This window comes from Diplotaxodon limnothrissa, linkage group LG7 (assembly GCF_057381915.1).
Source record: "Diplotaxodon limnothrissa isolate DT_005_m linkage group LG7, D_limnothrissa_male_GT1.1, whole genome shotgun sequence".
In the NCBI taxonomy this organism is placed as follows: domain Eukaryota; kingdom Metazoa; phylum Chordata; class Actinopteri; order Cichliformes; family Cichlidae; genus Diplotaxodon; species Diplotaxodon limnothrissa.
In genome coordinates this window covers 57,778,953-57,805,956 of record NC_140602.1, presented here as the reverse complement: position 1 = coordinate 57,805,956, position 27,004 = coordinate 57,778,953, and the positions used below count along the sequence as shown (strand labels likewise).

Below are 27,004 nucleotides of genomic sequence, written 5' to 3'. Positions count from 1 at the left end.
TTTACTCTGGTTGTTCCACAAACACACAATATGGTTTGGTGTACAGGTCTGACTGTCTTGAAACCAAATTATATTATATGCAATTGTATATACTGTAGTCACTGTTTTACATTCAAAAGTACTTTAAAAAGGAGCCACTCTCCTGAGTAAAATGTGTTTTGTTTGACTACTATATAAGTTGCTAGTATCCTTGAAACAATACTAACAAAACTATATTTAAAAAACGATACAATCAAAGATGCAGTTTAGCAACGATGGAAATCATGCATCGTTGCTAAACTATTTTATTTTACACCACAAATGAGAAATGTCTAATATGAAACCCATCACACACTAGTTCAAGAATCGAGCAAACTGACGTTAAAACACAACAAGGCGTATAAAATCAGAAACTCTTCATGACTTTAGTTATCTGGCTTAAAAGCCACACTTTAAGTCAAATAAACATTTGTCTTTATCCCGTTATTGATAATTTACAATCCTCATGCTTTTGGTTTATCTACGGTCCCAACAGATGCGTACGCCTCTGTCCCCCACATAACCAATAGAAACACTGAGTGAAAGTAACGACCAATCACAGCTCTGTATTTCAGATAATATTTTGACCAATAGCAATGTGGGCTGTGAACGCTACAGCAGCCAACGACCACTGCAGTGCAGTAGCCAACCAGCAACCAGCTAGCCAGCTTGACTACTCACAGAGAAATATGGATGAAATAATGATACAAGTTAACGGGTAGGTTAAATGTTTATTATATGTAGCCAATCAGCGCGACACAGTTTTCTGTTTTATATCATTTATTATATACCCGCGTGCGCTATCGTTTCACCCGCGCTCTCCTGCGTGCCTACGCTGTGCTTACAAACCTGTCATAAACCAACTTAGCCAAACTGAGCTAGCTAGCTAACCATTTTGAACTGCTAGTCAGAGGTAGTTACTGTGCTAGCTTGGTAACTTAGCCTGACTGACCCAGGCTCCCGTGGAGTTTATAGGCAACTTCAACTGTCTGCAGCATCCGTTGCGCTGGCCGACACCATAGAACAGCTAATGTAGCTTCTTACTAAATGAACCAGCCCACCGCTTGTGGAGCTCTATCTCTGTTGATTTTCTTGTTGTTGGCTAAGTTAATTAGGTGTCCAATCAAAGCTGCCCATGTTGGACGAGCTCTCACATACAGCAAACACAGGTCATGACAGACAGACTGACAGAAGAGGCTAAAGCAAGAACAATTACATATTATCTTAAAAATCTGCGTATTGTGCACGGCTTTTGTTTATGTCTTATTTATGTTGCTTATATTTATGTCAGTTACTGAATGTTGATAGTAGATCTAAGATCAAAACTAAGAGTTGATTTGGTGTCTTTTCTTGGCTTTTACATGTATTATACATTAACGTATTAATGCATTGTCGTGTTCACAGTTCAGCAGCACTTCCTGTTGTTGAAGCTGGAAATACAAGAAGTGTGATTAACAGAACTCTGAACTTTTCTCCTTTGGTCCCTAGCTGTCAGAGTGACTTCCTCTGCATGGGCCCATAAAAATGTCCACAGATGACAGTATCTCAGAGGATGTGTCCAGCTCAGGGGCTTTGAGCCATTGCCATGTCAGTGCTGATGGGGATGTGGGCAAGGAGAGCGAAAACTCGCTGGTGTCTTCTGAGGGGACATCAGCCTCAGGACTGGCTGTCTCTGAGGGGAGACGCACAACCTCCCAAACAACAGGAGGCACTGTGGAGTGCAGGCCCATGGACATCACACCAGCATGCAACAAGATCAGGTACCGTAACTCTTAAGTTCCTTACTGTATGAGGAAGTGTCTGCATAAAAAAAAGAAACACTTGCCCCTTTTAAAATATTAAATATTTGAATAGTTTTTTTCCTAATGCAGGTGTGTTGTTGCAGTTTTTTTTAAATTTAAATGCTTAAAAGGAAATTGATTTACATTTACTACCTATTTATGCAGAATAGTTTCTCCATTATTGTGACAGCTCTCTTTAAATGCTTGTGGAAATTTGAACATATGTAGGAGTGTTGAATATGAAGATGCATTGACTGCAATTTTCTGTGTCAATTTTGATTTATGGTCTTTTAAAACTCCTGTTACAGTTTTTTTTCTTTCTAAGAACTACAATTGACTGCATACATGATTATTTCTCAGATTTCAATGGAATGGAAAATTGAATAGGTGCTGATATTACTCTGTTGTGTTCAGTGGCCTTTTTTGTGTTGTGTTTGGAAAACCTCTGAACAGATTGAGTTTAGACATGTACAGACAAAGCTATCTTTAAGCAGTATTCTATCAAAAGTAGTAGAGCACGTGGATTACTGGATCTTTCAAGTAGATACTATACATACAGTATACATATTGGGTGGTATTTATTTATAGTTACACATATAGAGTGTTAAACTGGAAGAGGAAGTATAGGGCTATTTTGTTAATTTCCACCAAAACATTTCAAAGACTAAAGATAACTTCCAGTGCTTGACACTGCCTGCTGCTCAGCTGTGACGTTACTCTGCTGCATGTACTGCAGACAAATGTGTCAGAGCTATTCTTCAAGATAAACACTGTTTTTAAATATACAGATGGATATTCTTCTGCCTTATGTTGCATAAAAATATTTTTAATATTGGCGCATGTTGAACAAAATATCAGACACTGAAAAGTCTGTGATAGGCCAATATCTGCTGCAGATATTGGCTGAACTAAGAAGTAGAGATCTTTTTTGACTTTTATTTTATTTAGTTGTCTCTAAAATACTGCTCAGCTATAATAATAATAATAATAATAATAATAATAATAATAATAATAATGCCAGACAGTATAAAATAATACTGCCTGGAGAAACATATCTAATATATTCTAATCTAATATTTTAATATTTGATACAATATTTTAACAATATCCAATTTGTTTTACAGGAGCCTATGTCTGAGCACAGATGAAGCCTTTGAACAAGGGAAGACCCTACCATTCATCAATCCAAGCTCCCTGGAGACCCTTAGGGCCCTGGTCCAGGAGATCCAGAGCAGTGGGGAGACAGACCCTGAGATCTGGAAGGACTGCGAGGTAGGAAAATACCCATTGAGACTGGAAGACAATAGGTCTTGTAGAAAGGCTGATGATGAAGTGTTTGCTGCTGTAGCAGTTTGTTCTTGTGCACTGTATTTGGCTGCTGGTAGCCTCAGTTCAGACTTGTCACATGTATTTTTTGATCAAATCACACCTGACAGTAAGATAGATGCACACATACACATTTACAGACCCCAACACCCACACAGCTGATCTTTTCAGACACAGGATGTGATTTGCAGAGAACAGACAACTGTGATGCTCTACAATGTGAAGGCACTTTATGGCACAGTTCATCAAGCTTGAAGGCTTTCAGTTTGTACACCTGGGTATAACACACTCTGTTCTCAATCTTTAATTACTGTATGGGTAGGTCACAGGAAAATTAAATTCTTCCTATGTCTTCTTTCTCTCTAATGGAAGTTTGTACCATAATTGTTGTACATAGCTGGGTTCTCTGGCACCTTCATAAATACACATAGTATTGCAGTCCTTTAGTGTACATGGAACTATTTTCTTTTGTGTTCTCAACTCTACTCAATTCAGATTTATTTATAAAGAGCATTGTTTGTCTCTGTGTAAGTTAACCCGCCCTCATGTGTTTCATGCTGCTCTGGATTCATTTTGCCTTTGTGGATATTATATTCTTTGGACTGCTTAAACAACCCTATTAAAAATGTATTTTGAGTTTAACCCTTGGCTGTTTTGGTGTTCTGCATTTGGGTCAGTATTCTGCGATTCATGGGAGTGGGACCTGGAAAGGGAGCAGGTTTGTAGGAGGTTGGTGATGTAAGAAGGGGTCAAACCATGAAGGGCTCTATTGACAAAGAGAAGGATCTTGAAATCAATGAAATCAATTCAAAATTTTTCAGGAAATCAAGAAACTAAAACGGGTATAATATGATGTCTTTTTTGAGTCCGTGTGAGGATCCTAGCAACAGCATTTTCGATAAACTGAAGGTGGGACAGAGAGGACTGAGACAATTGTAAAGTGAATTGCAGTAGTTGAGTGGGAAGAAATGAGGGCATGAGTAACAATCTCCAGATCTTTCACATACAGAAAAGGCTTAATTTTTGATATGGAACAGAGATTAAAAAACCAAAACAAAGACGTTTTTAACCACTGAGGTAATTTGCTTGTCAAACTTAATCAGAAAGTGGGCTTCTCATTGGGGTTGAGGCAGAGGTGCAGCTGAATAGTGTCAGTATGAGAATGAATAGAGATTGTGTTTACTCATGATTTGTCCCAGAGTAAGCAAAACTGGGAGACCAGAATAAGCCCTAAAATGGAATCCTGAGATACCCTACAATAAGGTGCAGCTGATGTAGAAGAATTGTTTTCATTTTATACTTTTTAAAGATGTTGTTTTTCTGTATGCAAGGAATAAGTTGCTGAAGAATTTTGGTAGTGGTTGTTTGTAGAGGTTGGTAATTATTAGGTAATTTGGAGTCTAAGTTGTACTTTCTCAGCAAGGGCTAGATTACCTGCTTCAAGAGAGATGGAACGGTACCAGTAGATTTAGAAGTGTTGATAATGGAGAGGGTGCTTGGATCAAATACATCTTTCAGAAGAGTGAAAGGCACAGTAACTAGAGAGCAAGTTGTAGATTTCAATGAGAAATCTCTGTCTTTGTAAGAGCGGGTAGTGTAATCTGTTTAAAACAGTCTATTTGAGAGAGTCAGTTAAAATGTGAAAGGGGTGGGAATGCTATTAGTCTCAACTTTACTAGTAAAGAATTGTCGAAATTATTCACATTTTAAGAGTTGATGGGAGAAAACATACATTGAGCAATCATCAATCATTGAGCCAGGACAACTGTTTAAGTCCAGACTTTCTCAATTTATACAGAGCAGCAGTATCCATAATTGAGGAACAAGTGCTTTTGAATAAGTTAGTAAAATCTTCATGGCTGAGATAGAGCAGGGAAGCTGCTATGGACCAAGCATCTGTTGCAGCTTTGAAGGACTCAACAAAATAGTTAGCAGTGGAAGAATTGATATAATGTGATTGGTGAAAAGGTAGATGCTGTGTGGCAGGGGGAAGAAGGAGCAGCATATCAAAAAGGATAATATAGAATTCTAATGAAAAAGCATCAGTTATATCCAGATTACAAATTGAAATGCCAAAAGACAAATCTAGGTCTAATATATGGTCCGGTCTCGGAGTGGGTGCAGTAGTGAGCCAAGTGAGATTAAAAGAATGAAGGAGGTGTATATTAAAATGTATAGTTTCATGCATCGGTTTAAACACTCGACTCCAGCTACATGACGCGCAGCTGGAAACACTTCCCGCAAGACGAGCTGCCCGAGATTCACAGAATTTACAGAAAATGTTACATTTTTGTGATTTATATCGTTGTCAGGACGATAGAATTCTTATATCAGGATATGACATTTTGGTCATATCGCACAGCCCTACATGGAAGCATCTGTTTGAAAAGACATATTTAAGGAGAGGGAATTTATGTTTCATATGGGTTTTCTTTGTTTTAAATAAAAAATTAAAACTTGAAAAAGTTAACTTATACATTTTCTTTCATGGAGAAATCTAAAATTAATTAATTAATAAAATCTCAGAAATAACTGATGGACTGTGGTTTCAGTGCCCATATCTAATTGTGTACGTTGTATACTAAACAACTGTTGACTCCTAAACTCCTAAATAAAAATTCCACAGTGGTGGGGAGGGAAACAAAGAGAAACCGGCTTCTTTTTTCCACCATAACAAGCCGTGTTTACAGGCCGTTCCAGTGTTTATCTGTCTTACACACTCGACCAAACAACAAATACAAAATTAAACAAAAAGTACGTTAAAAATAAAAATGTCTCTTCCAGCGAGCATTTAAAAAAACAAACAACCAAACTTCGATGTAATGTTAAGTCTTTTGTGCGATTTGGCGCATCTCAAATAAATAAATGAATAATACAAAAAGTAGCTATATTAAAACTGAAACAAACAAGAAAAGAAAGTAAAATATTCCCTCTAAACAAAACTATAAATAATAAAACAGGAAAAAATCAAAGGAGTGAAAGGGTTAGACTCATACGAGCATACAGAGTGGACTAAAGACATTAGCTTGCTGCCCAACTTTCATCACACTCATATTTATAATTATATGGTCCTAAGTGTGAGTCCATACACTCATGAAGTGTTTAGTAACTTCAGGTCCCTTAACAAGCCCAGTTCCAGTTTACTGACGGATGGGTACAGGACCTTGAGATGTTCCGAGTAGCCAGATATGTAGGTGGACACCAGGTTTTATTCTAAGTGAAGGGCAACCCTTCAAAAAACGGACAGAGCAGTGGAGTAGCCAAGGCAATAGAACAATACAAAACTTTGTACTAAAATATAATGTATTTCACAAAAAAGATTTAAAACAGTTAAAAACATCCCTGGCCACGGGGAACACACAGTAAAAACATAAAAACAACACTAAAAGTCCAGTGGCGTCAGCCACAGCATTAAAATCCACTAAAATCGGAGCGGGGCAAAGAAATCCCGACAGCGACCCCAGCCGTCCTGTCTGTCTCTTCGCTCCGGAGTACTGCAACAGTCACTGTTCTTTCCAGTGAAAGGGATTTCTTGTAGCACAGTGTGTCTCGGGACTTACCCTGAAATCCAGGGGATCTGTCGCCTCTTCGTGACTTTGGAAAGATGACTTGAACAATTTTTCTTCCACGAAGGAATCTGATAAAAAATGATCTCTTTACCCGTCGGCTTCCTGTGGCTGTCATGCGACTGGCTATGGCAGTTAGTAATACAACAGCTTCTTGCCATTCTTTGTGTCTCTGTTTATCTCTGTGTGACTGTTGTCTTGTAATAGCCCACGCTTTTATTCAAAGTAAGACAAGTAACGATGTTTGTTTTTCTGCTACAGGGTCGATGGCTGCATCTGTTTCAGCTGGTTGAGAAGCAATACCAAGAGCAAATACTTGCTCAGCAAGAACAATACCAGTGCCAAATACAGGTAAGCCTGGATTTAACATCATGTCCTGTTTTATGAAATTGGACCACCTCAAAAAAGAGATGGTGGATTACAAGGGGACTATCTTAATGAGTATATTGAAAGCAATTTCTTACAGTAAAATAATTCCTCTTTTTCAGTTGATTCAGGATGAAATTAAGGCCCTTGTTCAGCTCCAAAACCGCCAGGCTAGTGTCCAGCCACATGGGGAGTTCTCCCCAACTCCTGTGAGCAAAAGTACCACAAACATGAAGGACTATATTTTTCCCCCTGTCTCCAGTGAATGTACTGTTCCCAAAACTGTGTCCAGTGACAATGACAGTCTGGCAGCTCCCGTCCATACCCCTTTTAGCTCCCCATCGCCTCCACTCCCTAGGTCTGAGGCCACAAATCAGCGGGATGAGCGTGCAACCACAGTGCTCAGCAGTGGATATGGGACTCTTTCTACTTGGGAGTCGAGTCTGGAACCTGCAGGTTCACCGGGAGAAGATGAGGTTGTTGGTCAAAGAAGCGAGAAGCATCACTGGTCCATTAACTTCCAGAAAGACACAGAGACAAGTATGCTTGGTTGCCAGCAAGATTTCTCCAATGAGAGGATGCTCGGAGTGAATGAATCACTAGTTTATCAGCAGAAAATCTCTGGGTATGTAAGGTCAAACACATCCATGCTAAACTGAGTTTGTAAGGATGTACTGTGGTGTTTTCTCAGCTTTTTCAGACATAAACGTCTATCTGTTAACCCAAGAGCATCTGAAAATGGCTATAGACAAAGTCTGACACTAGTCCATAAACATTACAGACACGGTAAAAGGCACGGTTTACACATGTTCAGCTGGCCAACAGTTTATTTTATATGTTGAGTGTTTAAAATAATGGAAAAGTCTTCAATGTGATAAAGACAGAGTCTGTGACAGGTCAAATTAATGAGATTTAGTCGGGAGCCAAAGTTATTTGTTGCCTGCAGCTGCCTGTAGAAGTCTTGCCTCTGAGTTTCCAACACCTGCAGCATCAATCATTAAGCAAGAGAGCTGAGCAGATTTATGAATGTGACACAACAATAGTAGCTTCATTAATTACTTAAAATAAATGGTGCCCAACATATAGACACCATTGATTAGGATCAAGCAGCTAGTGACTGTGTACTTCACTTCAGATCTGTCAGTTTATACCCAGTTTATACCCTACAGTGAGGAACATGAATGTAAACATGACCTAAAAGAAATACACTGATGAAGCCATCAATGTTAAGAGTTCTGTGTTTGAAACTGGTTTTATAAATACATTTAATATCAAATTTAATTGCCTGTAGATGTTTTCTAAAACATTTTTTGAAACTAAATGGCCACCCAACATGACATAGTCACATGAGTCTCTGGCTGGCAGATGATAGGAAGCCCAAATTCAAACAAGAAAACAATAAATATTTCTCAAAAATTTAGCATATCCTGCCAAGTATCTAGATCATCATATGTAGATCATCCCCCTATCACACTAGCTACTTTAGTAATACTGTTAGGAATTAGTAACTTAATCTGGAAAGTACTAACACAGTATTACAATATAAATGCACTTGGTAAATGGCTCTAGAATAGTGGTTTTCTTAAGTTTTGATAAATGAAAACAAAATTAAAAATGTAATTAAGGACAAACACATGTGTATGTGTGCTTACCCAATTATTTTGGACATGTTTGCGAGTGCGAGTCTTTATTAAGCTTTATTGGAATATATCATTGTGCTAGTGTTTCCTTTCCCTGTCTCACTTGTGTGGATTGGCAGCAGTATGCTTGTTGTAACAATACTCATTCAACCCTTTAGATACCCTGCAAGAATCCTGTTGAGGTTTAGGCAGCATTTGTCTGAGAAATTATAATTTTACTTACCCTAAGCAATTCTGTTGACAGCACCAGTCAACAGTTGACCTCCTGGGCCCAGAGGCAGAAACTGAGGCCCAAGAAGAGCAAAGCAGGACAAGCGTCATCCCAAATACCAGAGTACCAGGAGCAGCCTCGCAGCCCCAGAGAATCCCACAGTCAAAACACTGTGGAGAGCACAGAGTCCCAGGACCAGGTATAACCCAGGAAGTGGTGACAGCCTCTTCTCCAGGATTATTTGTCCAAGATTTTGCATAGATAAAATAAAATAAAACAAACAAACCCGCAACATTGCATAGTGTTTATTTGTAGTATTTTTTCTTTTTGCTGTATTTTTCTGTTTTGATTACTTTCCTGCTGCTGAATCTAATCCACTCATTTCTATTGGTTTTCAGCATCAACCAGCTGGGCCATCTTCCAGCTCTTTTCCACTGAGGAGGAGTGATAGTTTAGCATCTGAAGCCTCAGGTAAGAATTCAGTGACTTGAATTCAGACACACAGTGACTGGATTTGGCCACTGTAAAGTATATTGAAATAAATCAAGTACAAAACATGAAATAAAAAAAAAAATATACAGGATATTACACTTTTTCTTTTAGAAGATGAAGCCCCTGGTCATATCAGAAATTGAAAACATACATCTCTACACATACCTGGAGAGCTAATTTCTGTGTTTCTTGCAGTTAAACATATAGTAGAGTTACAATAGAGTTGCATTTTTCTCAGCCAGTCAAACATTTTTTAAACAGCTGTTCACTCCAAGGTTTTTTTGTTTTTGTTTTGTTTGTTTGTTTGTTTGTTTGTTTTGGGGGGGGGGGGTGTTACTCCAACACTATGGTGCAATTAAGTGTTTATAATAATATGTAGATTACACTAAGGCTCAGTGGAACAACAATAAGATATTTTATATAGACATACACACATATTTTTCAACTAAATTCTTTCTTTAGGTGTAATTTTGGTACTTTTAATAGCTTTGCTAGTAACAAGGAAGATATAAAATATATGTCAGCTGAATATTGGTATTGGAATTGATCCATGTTGGCTATATCCCATCCATATTGATAATGGGATATTAACAATCTTTGGTACAGAAACAAATAAAAAATGAATAGTATCAGCACTGGCTATCAGCCAAATTGTTATTGTAAACATTGCCAGTGGTGTCAATTAACTAAATATCAGACTCCTTGTTTATATTAAAAACATATATTTTTAGGATGGCCAGCGCTGCCAGAAATATGTGATAAAATTGTAGTTTCAAACAATGTTTCCAAATTATTGCATATAGCAATTAAAGTAAGCCTTTTTTTGTTTTAGGCCTCACGTATTGGCGTCTGAATGAGTGTGATCTCTATCACCCACTACCTGAAAGCTTTGACAGCGGTGCCTATCTACTTCTGCAAGAGGCATCCATGAGTCTGGTGAGTTACGTTATGGTTTACTGTGGCTTCTGAGACTGATATAAAATACATGGTTTGCTTATAATGCTGAGGTTTGATGCCTAATTTGGTCTTCTTTAGACTCCGGGAAGCCAGGAACCTCAGCTGTCTCTCAGAGAGATCTATCAGAACAAGCAAAGAGCAGATTGTAGGCGTTCAGATTGGGAAGGCTCAGCTACTTCTTTTCCGTTGTCACCGCAGGTATGTCACATGACTCAAACTCTGCAATCCCAAGATTGTAGAAGTGATTTACAGAAGATAGATAATGACACGATAAAACATTAATTATTAAAAAATATAATATTTTTAAAAATACAACTGACTGGTGACGTGTTAATCTTGTAATCTTGTAATAAATTTCACATCCACAAGTTCACATTTTCTTACAATTTGTATTTTTGTGCTTCAGATGTTGACACTGGATCCAGCAGCTAACATGCGGCAGTCAGATCGCACCTCTGGCTTCACTTCACCCTCTCATTTCAGCAGCCCATCATTCGCCAATCAGCCCCACCGCTACCCTAGAGTTGGGACCCCCATAACCCCTGACAGCATGGTGGATTGCAGCCCCAACCCTGGAGATACAGACTATATCTCTGATACCTCCAGTGTCTCTGCCCCATCTAAAGTGCAAAGCCCATGGGGAAATACAACCCAATTCCTGTCTACCTCCCAAGATAAGGCTCAGCCCTCCCAAACAGACAGCCATCAGCGCAGAGCCAGTGCTCCCTTAGCCAGCGAAGAGGAGGGTAGTCACACCCACACCAGCACCCTGAAGCCTTGTTCAGCCTCTGGTGCTTCTCTGCGTCATGGAGTCAGTCCACACATGGAAAGAGCATCATCACTAGAGGATCCTGTTGTCCTCTCTCTGTACGTACATATGTTATAATGTATAATGTTCTGCTCAACCATTTGCCTATATCTTTCCAAAAAAATGCACTGATATTAACTTTAACTTGTTTGAGCCTTTTCTATCACTTGGTTTTGATATGTTATTCTCAAACAATCCACTGAGTGTCAATCTGTCTTTGAGTGGTAGATCTTTTCAGTTTCCCTACAGAAAGTTAGCAACGCCACAGGAAAACTAGAAATGCTCTGTATGGTGAAATTTTTTTAAAGTTGGGTGGGGTTTTTTTTGGGGGGGGGGGGGGGGGGGGGGCATGACATAACGTTAGAGACTTGATTGAACAGAATTAAATAACATGAAAATTTAAAAAAGTTTTACATGTGTCAAATAATTAAAAAAAACAAACAAAATAATTTCTAGGAACATCTACTCTAATGCTTGATTTGGCCCTTTATGGTAAATGTTGACCTGAAGCTAAAGAACTGAAAATGTCTGTTTATAAAGTATAAACGATTAGTATTTGAACAATATGAATCTCTAAAGACATCAAATAAATCCAAAATACTGCCAAACACTATTAGCACTTTAGCTACACCTAATGTTTTCTGTTAAGAGGACCTGAAATAAGGACATGGAACGTCATGTGTTTCATAGGACCCAGAACCAGTGAACAGAAATCTCATGTTTAATAGCTTCATTTCATAACAAGATTGATTATGTTAGCACATATTTAAAACTTTTTACCCTTGAGGTTGGTTATAGTTCCCCTTTTATTCCTTTATTTACAGGTGAGTATAATCGTTTCTGGCACTGTCCAAGAGGCTTTAGCCAGCCCCAAAAAGAAAGCTGCTCTCATTCCAATTTATTGCTTCTTTTTTCCCCCATTATCTCTTTGTACTTGTAAAAGTGGAGGTATGTATTTGTGATTATCAGAAAGTCAGAAGTAATGGATAAATAAGGTAACAGATGAATTCGCTTCACTTTGCATCGTGATCACATTGCCATGCCCAGTCACCTCCCAGAGAACCAAAAACTACTTCAAGTGCTGTGAATAAAGTAACATTACACATGACCAATCTTCTTTAAAAAAGTTTTGTTTTTCTTCTCCTGTTTTTCAGACTAAGGCAGAACCTGAGAGAGAAGCATTCTCGGCATGTGGCTGACCTGAAAGCATATTATGAGTCTGAGATCCAAATCCTGCGAGACAAACTCAAGCTCAGAGATCTGCCCCAGGATTTAGAGAAGAGCAACCATGCGCTCACAGAAAGGTTTGCATTTATGGACTATAGTTTCAGTTAAAATATTATTGTTCATTATATTGAGTTGGAGTAAAAAATTAGTTTTATATGTACAAGAAAAATAAGCAGGGATGATACAGTTAAATGTAGAACCAAATCACAGTCCCCCTCAGCGGGTTAACAGTCACTTTTGGTTAGAAATAGCCAATAAGTGAACTGTTGTTTTTGATGTCAAGGGGTTCAAAAGTTTAACACATTTCTACATCTGTCAGTGCATTAACAATAGGGGACATTAAAATAGGTACTCCATTTAGGATGATGCAAAGTTGTGGTTAAGATGCTGAAATTAAAGGGGAAAAGGTGTCAAATCAAACTTGAATGATATTGAATTCATATTCTGAATTACCAATATAAAATCCCGTAGTATTGCTTTTTAGATTATTTTTATGCTTTCATTGTTTATTGCTATTTATTTACAGGTGCAGGCATCTAGAACAGGCTTTGGCTGAGGCCACCACCCGTATTCAAGAACTAGAGGCAACAAACAGCTCACTGGAAAAAAAGCTGGTATGCTTTGCTATTTATTTTATATCATTTTTACCCCTTAGCCGTAAAAAGCTGATGTGGTATTGTCATCACCCAGCAGGGGACATGGACACCCAAGTTGTGAATGCGATAACTCGTTAACCAAGCAACATACAAGTTTCAAATTGATACCATAGGTACACTACTAGAATTCTCAACAAGTTTGGTCATAGGTCAAATTTTTTGAAAATCTTGTGAATGCGAAAATCCATGTTTACGTGTTCATTTATATTTATTGGGTTTTAATTAGAATGTCTTTTTAATTTGTCACTTCATCAAGGATGTTTTTTAAAAATATGTCAATGGCTATGAAAGTAATCTTTATTCCATATCTTCATTTTGATGTCCTTTTTTTGTCATTAGGCAGAATGGCCGGAGCGCTATGCTGTAGCAGGTGCCACTGTGAAATCTTTGCAACAGCGACTGGAAGAAAGCAAACATTCGGCCAAAGAAAAGGACGCCCTGGTGGCGCGTTTGAAGAACCGTGTACGGCAGCTGGAGGAGGCAGCGCAGAAAGCCTGCAGAGAAGCAGATGAGAAGGAGGCCAGGAGGGAGAGAGAGTACAAGATGCTGCAGGATGTAAGTGTGAGAGAACAGAATGACATGAAGACATGATAACGGTCAGAAAACTGTCACATAAACATAAACATCCTCTTATTCACTGGATGCTGGTAGCATCAGTACTGAGGTATTTCCTTTAATCAGGCAAGTGCACTGTTGTTAATGGACTTGATAATTTATGATAGTTTACTTTATCTGCAGTCAGCTAGCTCTAGGTGTTGAGGAATTAGTTTGCAGCTGAGGATGTATGTAAGAGTTTTTTCTATGTTAAGAGTGTTTTTTTTCAAGGATGCACCAGTCAGGTTCATCTGATTACTATCTGCTCCAGTATTGATTCTTTTAACCTCATGTTGGCTACAGCCAGATGTTCTCCAAAGCAGGGGAGTACAAGCAAATGTCTTTCACTTTATAGTCTACATATAATTTTTGTGTAATACAGTTTCTGCCACTTTCATGACTGGTCTTTTGAAACACTGGACAGTGTAGTATCGGTGGATTTTAAAAAAACAAACATAATTCTGAAAGTACTATTAAAAAATATTAAGTCTGTCACACAACACAGTTAGAGAACTATTTACACTCACATTCACACAATTTAGAATCACCAATGAACCTAACCCCACTAGGTGCATGCCTCTGGGCTGTGGGAGGAAACCAGAGTACCCAAGTGTAGAACATGCAAACTCCACACAGAAAAGCCCTGGCTAGATGGTGGATTCGAACCCTCATATTTCTGCTGTGAAGCAACAGTACTAAAAACCATGTCACCATGCTGATCTAAAACAAAAAGCAATTGTATTTTTTGCATTCATTATCAAATTATAACATGTTATAAATCAAGCTCATTATTTTTTACAGAGGTGCACTTTTTGCACTAAAAACTAAACTCCCGATAAACCAACAGACTATGTGGCTAGATAACTTATGCGTAATCTATCTAACGGAACAAATTACATACTCCTTTAGATTTCAGAAAGATGTATAAATTTAGTATTTAAACAATGAAGAGGCAGTGTTATACATTGGTGGGGTTTTTTGTTTTGTTTGTTTGATTTTTTTTTTATATTATTTTAAAAAAGGACATTTGCCAGTGCTATAGTATGTATAGAGTGTTTAAAAATTCAGTTTAAAAAAACCAAACTATTAAATGACCCCATGTTAGCCACCACATCCACCTCATTTTTCATTGATTTTAATATTGATTTTTCTTTCGTCTGAAGTATTGTCAGTACTACTGTCACATTTTCAGAATTTTGTATTAAGAGCAAAAAAGTAAATCACTCTTTGTCAGCACTGCAGTAATGCTGGCGTCCAAGGTTAAGATGTCTGTGGTTTTGTTTCCTCAGCTGCTTGGAGAATATGATTCTCTGATAAAAGACCATGAAGGATTGAAGGTAATGATTCTCTCACTGAAATTTACATTAAAACCTTACTGTGATTATTTGATTTGTTTGGCTTCATGGAGTTTCCCCATTTATTTATCTACAGAACAACCTGGTGTCAGCAGAGAATAAGCTTGTTGATTCCAATGATCAGATATCTGAATTAAAGAGGTGAGTGAAGAGAGTGACGGTAGGTGAGCTGGATCTAAAGGTTAAAAAGTCAAGACTACCAGCTTGTTTAAAGGTCACTTTAGGTCAAGGTCAAAATGTTACAGTGTTATTGGTCTCCGGCCTGTCAGTGTTTCATTGTCACTTGCTGGTTTGAGCATTTTTGTGAAAGGGCTGCAGTGGTGGGTGGTATTCAGCAGGGAGACGGAGAAAAGAATATTAATCGATAAAGCCTAACGATGATCCTGTTAAAAATAGATAATAGTGCTGGCCTCTGATGCTAGGCAGCATTGTCTCCTTGCAGTTTCCCCTTTGCCTGCTAATTGATGCCTATAGAGGGAGCACATTGATAAAGTGTGCCAAGTCAACAATAAGAACAGATGGTAGTTATAAATTGGAGTACTTTAGCTTATCTGTTTTTGAGTTAATAACCTAAAGGGTAAGGCCTACATCAGCATCCACTGAAATAACATATGACCTTGTGTGTAAAGAGACTTTGGGGAACCTAAGAAATGTTTTATTTTTTGAATACACAGAAGACTTTAAAAATAGAAAATGTGTAAGCTGCTCTAAGCGTCAAGGACTAATGGAGTCACAGTGCAAATGTTAATTACTATGATCTGTAAAACAGAGGAGCAAATTACAGCCAGGCCTTGATGGTTGAGAGAATTTTTCTTGCAAAATGTTGACATTAAAGAGGACCTAATATGCTCATTTCCATTTTCATATTTTTATTCTTGCACTGGACTAGAGTAGCGTTGTATGACTCACAGTTCAAAATAATCCTACTTGAGCTTACAGAGATGTTGTACAGCCCCTCTGTCCATCCATTGTCTGAAGTAGCTGTCTGTTCATGTGATTGGTGGACCCTTAATTTCAAATTTAAAAAGCAGATGGGTGAAGCTGCTGTGTGTTTTATAGCCTCACAATAATTAACATTTTATTTGGAATTTATTTACAATCATATATTATCGTTTACACTTATTAACATTGTTTGCTGTTTTCAATCAATCCGTCAGTCATTAAAGTAAACAGCCTTGTGCTGTGTAGTGAAAAAAGAAATAAATGAGCCAGCATAGCTTGTTGTACCTGCCTTTGAAATACTTCTATGACTCTTTGAATCTAAACAGTGTTGGTTTAGTTATTTCATGTGTATGTTTGTGATTAAACCCCTCAGAGTGATCTCTAAGCTGGAGTCTCAGGTGAAGCAGTTGGAGCATGAGAACCAGGCCAGGGCCCGTTATGTTTCCCACAGTAACATACAACCTTCTGGAGCTGGGTAAGCACAAAAAGTACTGAAATCCTTCACAAGGTGTAATCATTAATGTCAGGGACTCCACCTATTAAATAAAATCAGAATCTTTACCTGGTTTAAATTTGTTTGATTTCCTATCAAGGCCATCTTCTCTGATACCTTTGACGAACAGAGGTGGTATTTTTAAAGCATTCCATGGACGTCCTGTTGAATGTGCCACTGTGATACCTTCTGGTCTCTGGACAACTATTTTTAGTGCTGTTATTTTTAGTCCCCTCTGCATATGCCCTACTTATGTCCTGTTGCCACCTGGTTTGGCCACTTTCATTGATTATAATGTTGCAGGATGTGCTCTGCAAACATTTAGATGCTTCAGGACTGTACAGTAGAACTCCAATGTGATATGGAACAGATTTGATATGGGACTCTGTAACTGTTAATAAAACAGCGAGCATTCTCCTTTGTATTGATCACCATCTTGGGTCTTTGACAATGTGAACTCTTCTACTAAAAATTCTTGTTTCAGATGTGGTTTTTGCTTTAAATTGCCAGGGTCACAAAACTTGATGATTTGAGTTTTGAAAATCACAACCAGGAACATAGATTACGTGAATCTTTACTTTTTTTTATAATAAACAAAAGTATGCCATCAGAATAAGAATGATGAACTAATAACTAAAGATTTTCTTTAATGTTTTTAATCATGTCTCTCTTATTATATCTTTCCAATTTAAGTTCAAATATTTTGTAAGTGCAGTGCTTACAAGGGGTGTATAAACTGATGCGTGCCAAATTCTTAACCTTTTAACGTGTCCACAGCCTTTTCCACCATCCGGACCTCCTGCTGTCACCCAGTAAAGGCAAAGCAGAGCCAGATGTCACCCACAGAACGTCTCCTCTTCTATCAGACCAGCTAAAAAGTGTCAGAAGACCTAATCAATCAACAGTCCACAAAAGGGCATCGTATCCATTAAATGATCATTCATCGGGAACAGGAAGCTCCGTGGACACCCCTTCAGCTGCTGGGAGCTGGAGGTGTGTTTCTGATTGTTGAGGATGTTTTTTTGTTTTGTTTAGTACAACTGTAAGTGATTTACAGAGATCTTCTCCAACAGGTGTGCATCTCCTCCAGAGTGTGAACAGTCTGTTCTTCAGATCAGACACCAGGAGCAGAGTGCTGGCCACCAGGAAGCTAGTCACAGAGAAGGATCCTGTGCCCTGACACCCATGATGAGGGCCCTGATAGAGCTGGAGGAGACTAAAGCCACAGATACCCGGGCCCCCTGTAAGAACAGCTCCACCAACCATAGTATGACTCTCACACACACATTTACAAAGGCCACTTTATACTGAGGGACTGTCTGAAATTCTAAGCAGCTAACCATGAAAAAAAATGTTCCTCAGTCCTGTAGCTCAAATCAGAAAGAGTGACTCCTGGAAAACAAGCTAATTGAGAAAAAATGAGAAATTATACAGCTGCTATATAGCCCAACATGTCAAACGAAGATTTGTGGCCAAACAGTTAGGTCAGACCTCAGTGTTGGTTTTACAAAAGCAGCTACAATTAAAAGTGGGTTTCTTACTGTAATCATTCCTCGATTTAGTACACTTTCAGTACATGTGACATTATTTAATTTGTGGTGATTCACATTAAGTTCCAGGATTTTATTCTTTACTTTCAGGTCTTCTGTAGTCACTTGTCATTTCTTGCTTTTCTGTCTGGAGATGGCTCAGCTTATACCTTATTGCACATCCTGTTGTTAAATCTTATACTGGATGCACTTTTTAAGCTGCTCTTGGATTATATTATGTTTTTGTCTCTGTAGGGGTCAGTAGCCAGAGAACCACTGTTGGGTTTGTGGAGAGAAGATACAAAGAGCCAATTCAGGAGCGCGCTGGACTTCTTCACAGAGAGAAGGAGTTGGTTAAACCTCGAGGAGTTGTGGCTGGAGCTGAACATGGAGGATCGAAAAGTCGCAGTGGAGCAGAAAGAGCTGCTGCTCTGCTAAGAGCTCAGAGGAGTCTGTCTCCAGAGGGCCACAGATCCTCCTCACTGCCTCCTCCAGCACACCGAAGCATACCCACAGCTACACCCAGTAAGAGCTTCCAGTCATTCTACCTCCATTTAGGGGTGATGGTGGCTCAGGTTGTAGAGCAGGTCACCTACTAAATGGAAGGTTCAACCCCCGACTACTCCAGTCTGCATGCCAAATAGCCTTGGGCAAGATAAGAACCCCAAGTTGCTCTCCAATTCATCCATTGGAGTATAATTCTGTGTGAATGTTAGATAGAAAGCACTTACATAGAAAAACATATATGAATCAAGCAAGTTGTATTTAACGAGTGCTCAGAGTAGAAAACAGCAAATATAAGAACAGTTACCATTTAAAGAGGAATCAAAAAATGAGTAAAATCAAGTGTCTTGTTTAATTTTTTTTGGTATGACTTAAGATGTATATACTGTGTCTGAAATTTATGGTAGCAATCAGATGGCTTAGTTGCCTTTGTTTTCTGTATTGGCTTCACTACTTGCTGCTATAATTGGTTGACTGGTATTGTGATTACTGTAGGAAGTTGTACACTGCTGGAGTCCACTGTTTGTCTGTAATTTGAATTACTTTCATTAATTGGAAACACAAAACACAAAGACATTGTTTTTGGCTCTGTCTCCTGTGACACACTCAGTGTGATAGTGTTAATAGGGCTGTGTGAGCTTTACTTAGTGGTACGCTCTTTTCTTCCATTCAGCAAAGAGGGAAATGTTACTCATGCCTCTGTCTGCGAAGTCCAGCCCTAAACGCAGCCCGACTGAAAATTACTCCACTGCTTTTGGTCACCCAATGCCAAGAGAGGAATACCTTCTCCACAGGTAAGAAACATACATCACATTACCTTGTATTGTTGCGCAAGTTCTCCGTAAGCCGTGTTTGAACAGCATTAACATTACAGGGAGAGGGGGAATTAAGTATTCACTGTGCTTCACAATATTTTAACTTGTGATTCTTTATTTTAAACCATCTAGAAATAACATAATATGAGCTCTCCCATATGGGCACGTTTTTACATGACCTGAACTTTCTTTATGTGCCAAAATTGATGCCACAAAAAGAGCACAACAAAATAATTCAAAAAAGATCTCAATAAATCAAAACCTAAATAAAAACAATAAAATAAGTTATTCTGCATCTGTCCTCATGTCAGTGGAGTTGAAACAGATATTAGGGAAAGTGTTCTGCTGCCTGTGCAGTAAGCTGTACTGAGGGTACACAGTTTATTTTCTATATCCATTCATTATACATTCACTACCCGCCTTTTAAGTCTGATGTCATTAGCTGTTTCTGGGTCCAAACTCCTCTTCAGCTCCCAAACTCAAACAAATACTGTGGTATCACCGAGTTAAAAACTGTCGAAATTCTTTCATCTTTAATAAAATGATCAGTGTGGCAGCTCTACTAGGTGTAACAATCAAGTGTAACATCCAGGCGTCCATGAAAACAGGATTTCTAAAGTTTAAAAGAGTTAGAAGTTAGCAGGGAGTTACCTTGCTAGTTTCTATTTAAAGATGATATACCATATTCTGACTGAAGGATTTCTGTGAGGGTGAGGGTCCCCGATGGTTAGAGACAAATGCAATCACATGGCAGATAAAAGACGCTGAAAATGGGCCAAACTGAGATAATCCATTCACAATATGAAGTTAGTCATGTGAGGCCGACAGTGATCGCTGACTGTTCAGATCAAGCAGAACAAGATACAAAGCATTAAAGCGTTAAAAAGACAACAGCCTTTATAATCCAAATGTAGTTTGGACCCCGAAGCAGGGTTCATATGTCATCACTTAACAACCGGATAGCCACAGTGATTCTCTGACACTTTCCTCTGGGAAGTAATATGGATGTATTTTACAGCCTGTAGGTCAATATTCAGGCCACAGAAAAGTCCCATTGCAGTAACCTGTCTGGTGTTGCACCATTTTTCTCAAGTAGTGCAGTCCCTGTACATTTCTTTGTGCTACTCGGATTAATATGACTATCATTCAAAATGTTCTGAAGCCAGGTACAGTCATAATGTGGTCTGGGAAGCAAGTGTAAGATCTGTATGAAACACATCAAACTACACTCAATATGTTCCCTTTGAGTCCTAAATTGAGCTCACCAAACCAAATGATAGTTGGAATATTGGAAAGAAATTTTCACTGCTACTACACAGTGGCAGGCTAAAAAAAAAGAAAACAAAAAACCCCCCAAAGCCTAATGCTCGGGTACCTCAGCTCAGATCTTAGTCAGCTTGGAGAGAGATGTGTCAAAGATTTTGGTGTGGGTGAGCTACTGTCGAGAAATATTAGCAGTGGAGCTCTGGCATCTATTAGTGAACATTATTAGTTGCACCATGTCACAGAGGACAGAGTAACCCTTGCGTCATATATTTGTCGTAAACACTGCCTGCTGAGATTTACCACCAGGTGTCATCCCACTGCTCCCTACACACATTAAAACCTTGTAAAGAGTGTCACACAGAACACAGGTTTGTTCAAAGTCAGTTAGAGCATGAAATGAAATATAAACACCTCACTGCTTCATCACATAAGCCCCTGAACAGCAGCTGTCACACTTGTTTTTTGTTGAATTAAAACCTCATTGTGTGCTGTCTACAGGCCTGACGGACAAGTTGACAAGAGACGTCACTCATTCCACAGCAGCAGTCCCAAGAAAAGACTCCAGTTTACGTCAACAGGCAGAGAAGATGGTAACATATTTATACGCACAGATACAGTTTTTTTTAGAAAATTCAGTTAAGTACTGCTTTTTTGTTGTTTGACCAGATTTATTGCATTGTTTTGGTGCTGTACTCCTACCATAAACCAGTTTAAATGATACTGAATAACAGGGTGATTATTTATACTTATCTTTTAATGTAAGAATGGATGGATGATGACTCTTTTAATATGCGATGTAACAATAAAACCTGATACTTGATTGATTTGAATTGATTTTCCGTTGGGCATTATTTATTTTAAGGTTTTGCTTTAGAGTGCGAGAAGGTACATTATAATTAATTTGTTATATTAATTACACTAATCTTCACTACTTCTGTTATTGCTGTAGTAACACTTCAGTAACTTTATTTTTTTCTTTTCTTTTTTTGCACACATAGCAGACAGTAGATCTAAAACAGTGACCAGTGAGTGTATTTACTGGGAGCATATTAATAATGTTTTTTTTTCCTTTCTCTGCCAGAGTCCTCTGGTGGTGAAACCCCACAGGATGAAAACTCCCAGCTGGGTTGGGAGGAGCAGGGAGGCTTTAGTGGACCTGACCCGCAGGACCCCTGTGAAGACTCAGCCTCACTTCACAGAATCCAGTCACTGGCGGAGGCTGAGAAACTGTTTGACGAGTTGACGCAGGAGAAACAGCAGGTGAGAGTTCAAAGGCATGTCACAATATGCTTTTTTATCAAATCAGTGTATGTATGTAAGTGGAACACTGGTGTCTTTTTAAAAATGATGTAAAACGGTAAACATGCACGTGAAGTTTTCTGATGAGTCTGTAGGTGTGGGGGGGCTAGTGAATGGTATTTCTCAGTGTTAGCCCATTAATGAACTGGTAACAAGTTAAGGGTGTACTTGGTTTTACCCTAAGATAATTTAGTCTCCCTGCCTCTAGATAGATGGTTATTAACAAAAAACAAACAAACACATGAGCGTAGTAACATTCCAAAATTTAGCTTCCCTTATAAGCTGTTGGGACATGGCAAACATTGATATTAACAGCCTTTATCTCGCCACTCTACAACAAAGAGTACATGGGGGAACCCACCCAGCACTGGGAGAACACGAAAACTCCACATAGAAAGTTCCCAGCAAGCCAGTGGATTCAAATCAGGACTTTCTTGCTGTCAAGCAACAGTGCTAACCACTGTGCCACCCTGTTTGCTGTCCAATTAACTAGAACACCTGTCCTTCTGCTTTGGTATTAGGATTTCCTCTTCCTCTCATTTTGGGCAGACTTTGTACTTTATTGATTTGTTATAACAGCTTGTGATACAAGTGCCCTGTTTTTAACCTTTTCTTAATATCTCTTTGATACACTTCCAAGTCATAGTGATTGTTTCATCACATTCTGCTTGTAATTGCGAAAGGAAATTTGCAATTATTTTAAACACCAGAATGTCCAGTGTTTGCAAGGGTGTCAAGAGACCCTTGCATCTCTTGACACATAGGCCAGGATTCATTGTTTTTACAGAGCTGCTAAATGACTTGTATTTTTAGGAGGTTTATACCCCCCCCCCCCCCTCCTGTCTCTACCTTGCTGACATGGGAATATTACTCTGCGTTACACATGAGTCCATTGAATGTGTTTCATGTGAGAGGTATTTAATTAATATCATTATTTTGGGTCATACATGATTAACCTCTGAATGTGTGATGTACAGATTGAGGCAGCTTTGAGCCGGATGCCTGGTGCAGGCGGCAGAGTGAGCCTACAGACCAGGTTAGATGAGGTAAGGCTCCACGGAAACCATCCGAATATTTATTATTATGTTTCTAGGATTTATTTATGGTGGTTGTTGATATTATTGATACATTTTAGATTTAGCCACCAACTGCTAAATGTTGTTCAATACTTTGTTTTTTTATTTAAAAAAATAAAGACCCAGAAAACATTGCCATCAGTCTGAACTGTGTCGTATGCAGGGCTTTTTAACAAACGTTAACATACTGACACTTTAAATAAAACTGCTAAACCTCAACATGTTAGTATGGTAGTATGCTTTGTTAGCATTTCGCTCAAAGCTTACCACTGTGATTAGGTAGAGACTCTGAGCTGCTGTCAACCTTGTATAGTAGATTCTGCTTTGTGGACCAAACTAAATGCATTAGCTAATTAGAATCATTGATTCTACTGTAGGGCTGTTCGATATAATGATATGTTTCGGATGACAATATGAAAATGTCTATCATTTCATATTACACGATCGTTTGTTTTGTGGTGTCACAAACTGTTTATGGCAATATCTTTTCATTGTTTTGATGGTCACTGTAGTGGCTATATTATTTTTTTAAAGTTCTATCTTTCTCTTATATTTAAAATAACCACACTACAGATGGAAAAGCGACGGTTTTTATGCTTTGTTGTTAGCAACCACAATGGTAAAACATTGTGTGGCTCTGCCGTCTGCTTGTTTATTTTCCACATAAACCTTTCACAATAAAGTTGAAGCTCCTGTTGAGGTTTTTTGAAATAAACTGAACATGACCTGACAAAATACATTTATTCTCAAACATCAAATTTTATAAAATGCATCAAACAAATTACCTCAAATAAAAACATGAAGTAACTCTAAATGGCACTTACAGTCACCACATGGATGCAGGCACAGAGAACACCAGCATGGCCAGTCAAGATGAGGCAGAACCAGGTAGCTCCAAACAGAAGGATCAGTCAAAACAAATCGAGGAGCTTAGGTAGCTTCTAAATGAGGGGCTACCTTTGTAGCATGGACATGGTTTGGTTATGAAAAGTCTGACACGGACCAGAAAACTGTACTATGCAAATTATGCAACCAGTCCCCACCTCAGAATCAAACATGGCAACCCTCTTCTATCACCTACGCAAGAAATACGTGAAAGCGTATGGAGAGAGTTTACGGATGAGAAGCAAAATAAAGCCGTCAGGTGCTCAAAATAAACCTTAGAACTTAGAAGAACTTTTACTGTAAGAACGTTTATTGTCAATGTTCAGTTGCTTGCACAATGAAATTAGGAAACAAGACCACAAAGGTGTGAAAGAAAAGAAAACAATATACAAGAAAGAAGAAGAAAAACAATATAAGAACACTATATACACGATGTTTGTGTTACAGGGAGCATTGTGGGGGTGTGCACAAGGCGTTGTAATAAAATATAATAAATAAGGGTGGAAGGGCTATGGTTGTTAAGGGATGGAAATTGCACATCTGCTGAAATATTGCGGAGGAAGAACAGAATATTGCATGGAAACAAAAAGACACACACACACAGCAACACACAGCAACATAATAAATAGCAAGTAGCAGCAACAGAGTGATTGTAAAAAAACTCTTAATTTGCATTTATTTTTCTGACTGCCCACGGGTAGAAGCTGTCCTTTAGTCTGTTGGTTTTGTACCTGATGGATCTGAACCTTATTCCAATTCAATTCAATTCAATTTTATTTATATAGCGCCAAATCACAACAAAAGTCGCCTCAAGGCGCTTCATAGATACAGAGAAAAACCCAACAATCATATGACCCCCTATGAGCAAGCACTTTGGCGACAGTGGGAAGGAAAAACTCCCTTTTAACAGGAAGAAACCTCCAGCAGAACCAGGCTCAGGGAGGGGCGGCCATCTGCTGCGACCGTTTTCCAGAGGGCAGGATGTTGAATAGATGGTGGTTAGGATGGAGGTGGTCTTTTATAATTGCCCTGGCTCAGGAGAGACATCTAGAGCTGGCAATGAAGACCAGGGTGAAGAGTGGACAGCCGATCACCTTCTTTGCAGTTCTGATGACCCTCTGGAGTCTATTCTTATCGGCTGTTGTGCAGCCAGCGTACCACACAGGGATGGCGTGCACCAGCACACTCTCGATTGTGGCACGGTAGAAGGACACTAGTAGGTCAGTCTGCAGCCTGTTCCATCTCAGAACTCTCGGGAAATGAAGGCGCTGCTGGGCTTTCTTCACCAGGGCTGATGTGGTAGTTGTCCAGGATAGGTCCTCGGAAATGTGGGTACTGAGGAACTTAAAGGAGGACACCCTCTCCACATAGTCACCTGTTATGGAGAGGGGAGGGGGATCAGTTAAAATAGTTTAAAAATTTCTGCTGGGACCTCCCAGACAAGTCAACATCCCTAGAGTTAATACAATTGCTTAAATCAGATACTAATGTATTGAACCTGCTAACTTACTTTTGAAATGGCTGCCACTGAACTTTCTGCTCCACTTCCACCCTCAGGTGGCTTTAGAGAATCGTCTGGAGAGGCTGAACCGTGAGCTGGGATCCATCCGAATGACCCTGAAGAGATTCCACGTCCTCCGTTCCTCGACCAACATATAGCAATGTCTGTCTTCTTACTTTAGTATTGATTCTACAACTTAGTGTCTTGGTTTTATACACAGCACTGATTGTCCTCCCATCTTTTTCTGTGCCATAAGCCCATCTGTACAGTGACTCCACAGCATCTTTTTATACCTCTTACTTATTACTCGGGGATATTTTGTATATGTATGAAAGATATAGCAATTTTTTGGAGTATATTTTTTAGAAAAGCACAGATTTGTACAGTCGTTTACTTTTTTAGCCACAGAAATATCAATATTAATATTCTTTACTTGCCATATTCAGGAGTAGATTTTTAAATCGGCTCATGTTTCAGAGTAAATGTGAACAATCAAAACAAATGTTTCCAGCAAAGTCATTTATCCACTTTGGAACTATCACTGCCTTTTTTTCTTTTTATTTTGTTGTGGCTCTTTTGTTTTTTAAGTTTTGAATGTTTTTCCATTTGACATGTGTTAAGGTAATTTTCTTCAATTTGTTGCTTATTTATCTTTTGCTTTGGGCCAAACTTATTGATCTTGAAGGAAATATTTAATTGAGCCAAATCAGGTTTTTTTGTGTGGCTTTTTTGCTTTATGTCTGTAAATTATTTTACAGTAATGGTCCATTCCGAAATCGAGTGAAACCAGCACACACACATTTCCACAGAGTCAAAACTCGAGTCAGCTGTTTTTCAATGATGCTTGTGCATGGAGGTTCTTGCACTGCTTCCTTGTTGTCCTGGTTTTCCTACAATGATATGAATTCACTGGAAATGTAATATTGTTGCACAATAAATGATGCTTTTTGTTAAAAATAAACCAGTATTTCTCTTTGTTTATGCCTCATCATGTGCATTGCCTAGTGGCTGTTATTCAGTATTATTTACATAGAGCCCGTTTACAAAATTTATCTCAAGGCACTTTACAGTATATTCTCAGGTAAAGAACTTACAATATTAGAGAAAGACTCCCTGTTGATCTCCATTGAGCATGCATTTGTTAATGGTGGGGAAAAAGAACTCACTTCTATGAGGAAGTACTCAGTGTACTGTGGAAAGGCCCCTGGCAACCTAAACCTATAGCAGCATTATACAGCATGACATCATGTGATGCTCAACTGAACTGTAGAACTGTTGGTTCCAATGATTTGTGCCGCTTGTACTGAAAAGTTACATTTTTCAGAGGCAGGAATCAGCCAATCAAATCAGATTTATTTACTCTAGTCAATTGAGGTAAGTGAGGTAATTGCTCTAGAAGTTTAGTGTCAAAGAGGAGATCCTGGCATTGAGGATTCACTCTGTTTTGTATACAATGAATAACAGGCAGTAATTTAAGACTAATGAAAGATCGGTTAGCTTGCCTGATTAGATTGTTGTTGCTACGATTACTGTATCTACAAAGCACCACCATCCCACAATTAAGCACTGAGGAAATGCCTATATGCCTCCCGAGTTTAACTAGGAGCTTGGTCCACGCCATGGGGGCCTGACAGTCGTATACTCTGTGTGCCATTCATTCTCACATTTGCAGGGTTCCTATGTCCTTTATTTCTGTC

At 38.7% G+C, this 27,004-nt stretch overlaps 1 protein-coding gene across 1 annotated transcript; it reads left to right on the top strand.

Annotated features, from left to right (window-relative positions):
- The first annotated feature begins 673 nt into the window (after nucleotides 1–673).
- On the top strand, nucleotides 674–25,615 carry mphosph9 (M-phase phosphoprotein 9). Its single transcript, XM_085358522.1, has 24 exons — nucleotides 674–736; nucleotides 1,507–1,778; nucleotides 2,924–3,071; nucleotides 6,953–7,042; nucleotides 7,180–7,682; nucleotides 8,942–9,107; nucleotides 9,307–9,379; nucleotides 10,233–10,336; nucleotides 10,436–10,555; nucleotides 10,764–11,224; nucleotides 12,320–12,469; nucleotides 12,919–13,006; nucleotides 13,388–13,603; nucleotides 14,932–14,979; nucleotides 15,074–15,138; nucleotides 16,313–16,414; nucleotides 17,210–17,425; nucleotides 17,506–17,675; nucleotides 18,217–18,486; nucleotides 19,139–19,259; nucleotides 21,045–21,136; nucleotides 21,628–21,806; nucleotides 22,823–22,891; nucleotides 25,364–25,615. The coding sequence occupies exons 2-24, from the start codon at nucleotides 1,543–1,545 to the stop codon at nucleotides 25,463–25,465; spliced, it is 3,789 nt and encodes a 1,262-aa protein (XP_085214648.1). The 5' UTR covers nucleotides 674–736; nucleotides 1,507–1,542; the 3' UTR covers nucleotides 25,466–25,615.
- Nucleotides 25,616–27,004: the final 1,389 nt, after the last annotated feature.

Excerpts from the sequence above, each read along its gene's own strand:
- mphosph9 (XM_085358522.1), top strand. The coding sequence starts at position 1,543 with ATGTCCACAGATGACAGTATCTCAGAGGATGTGTCCAGCTCAGGGGCT. Across the intron at positions 13,007-13,387 it reads GCTCACTGGAAAAAAAGCTG|GCAGAATGGCCGGAGCGCTA; the intron begins GTATGCTTTGCT and ends TTTTGTCATTAG. Across the intron at positions 15,139-16,312 it reads CAGATATCTGAATTAAAGAG|AGTGATCTCTAAGCTGGAGT; the intron begins GTGAGTGAAGAG and ends TAAACCCCTCAG.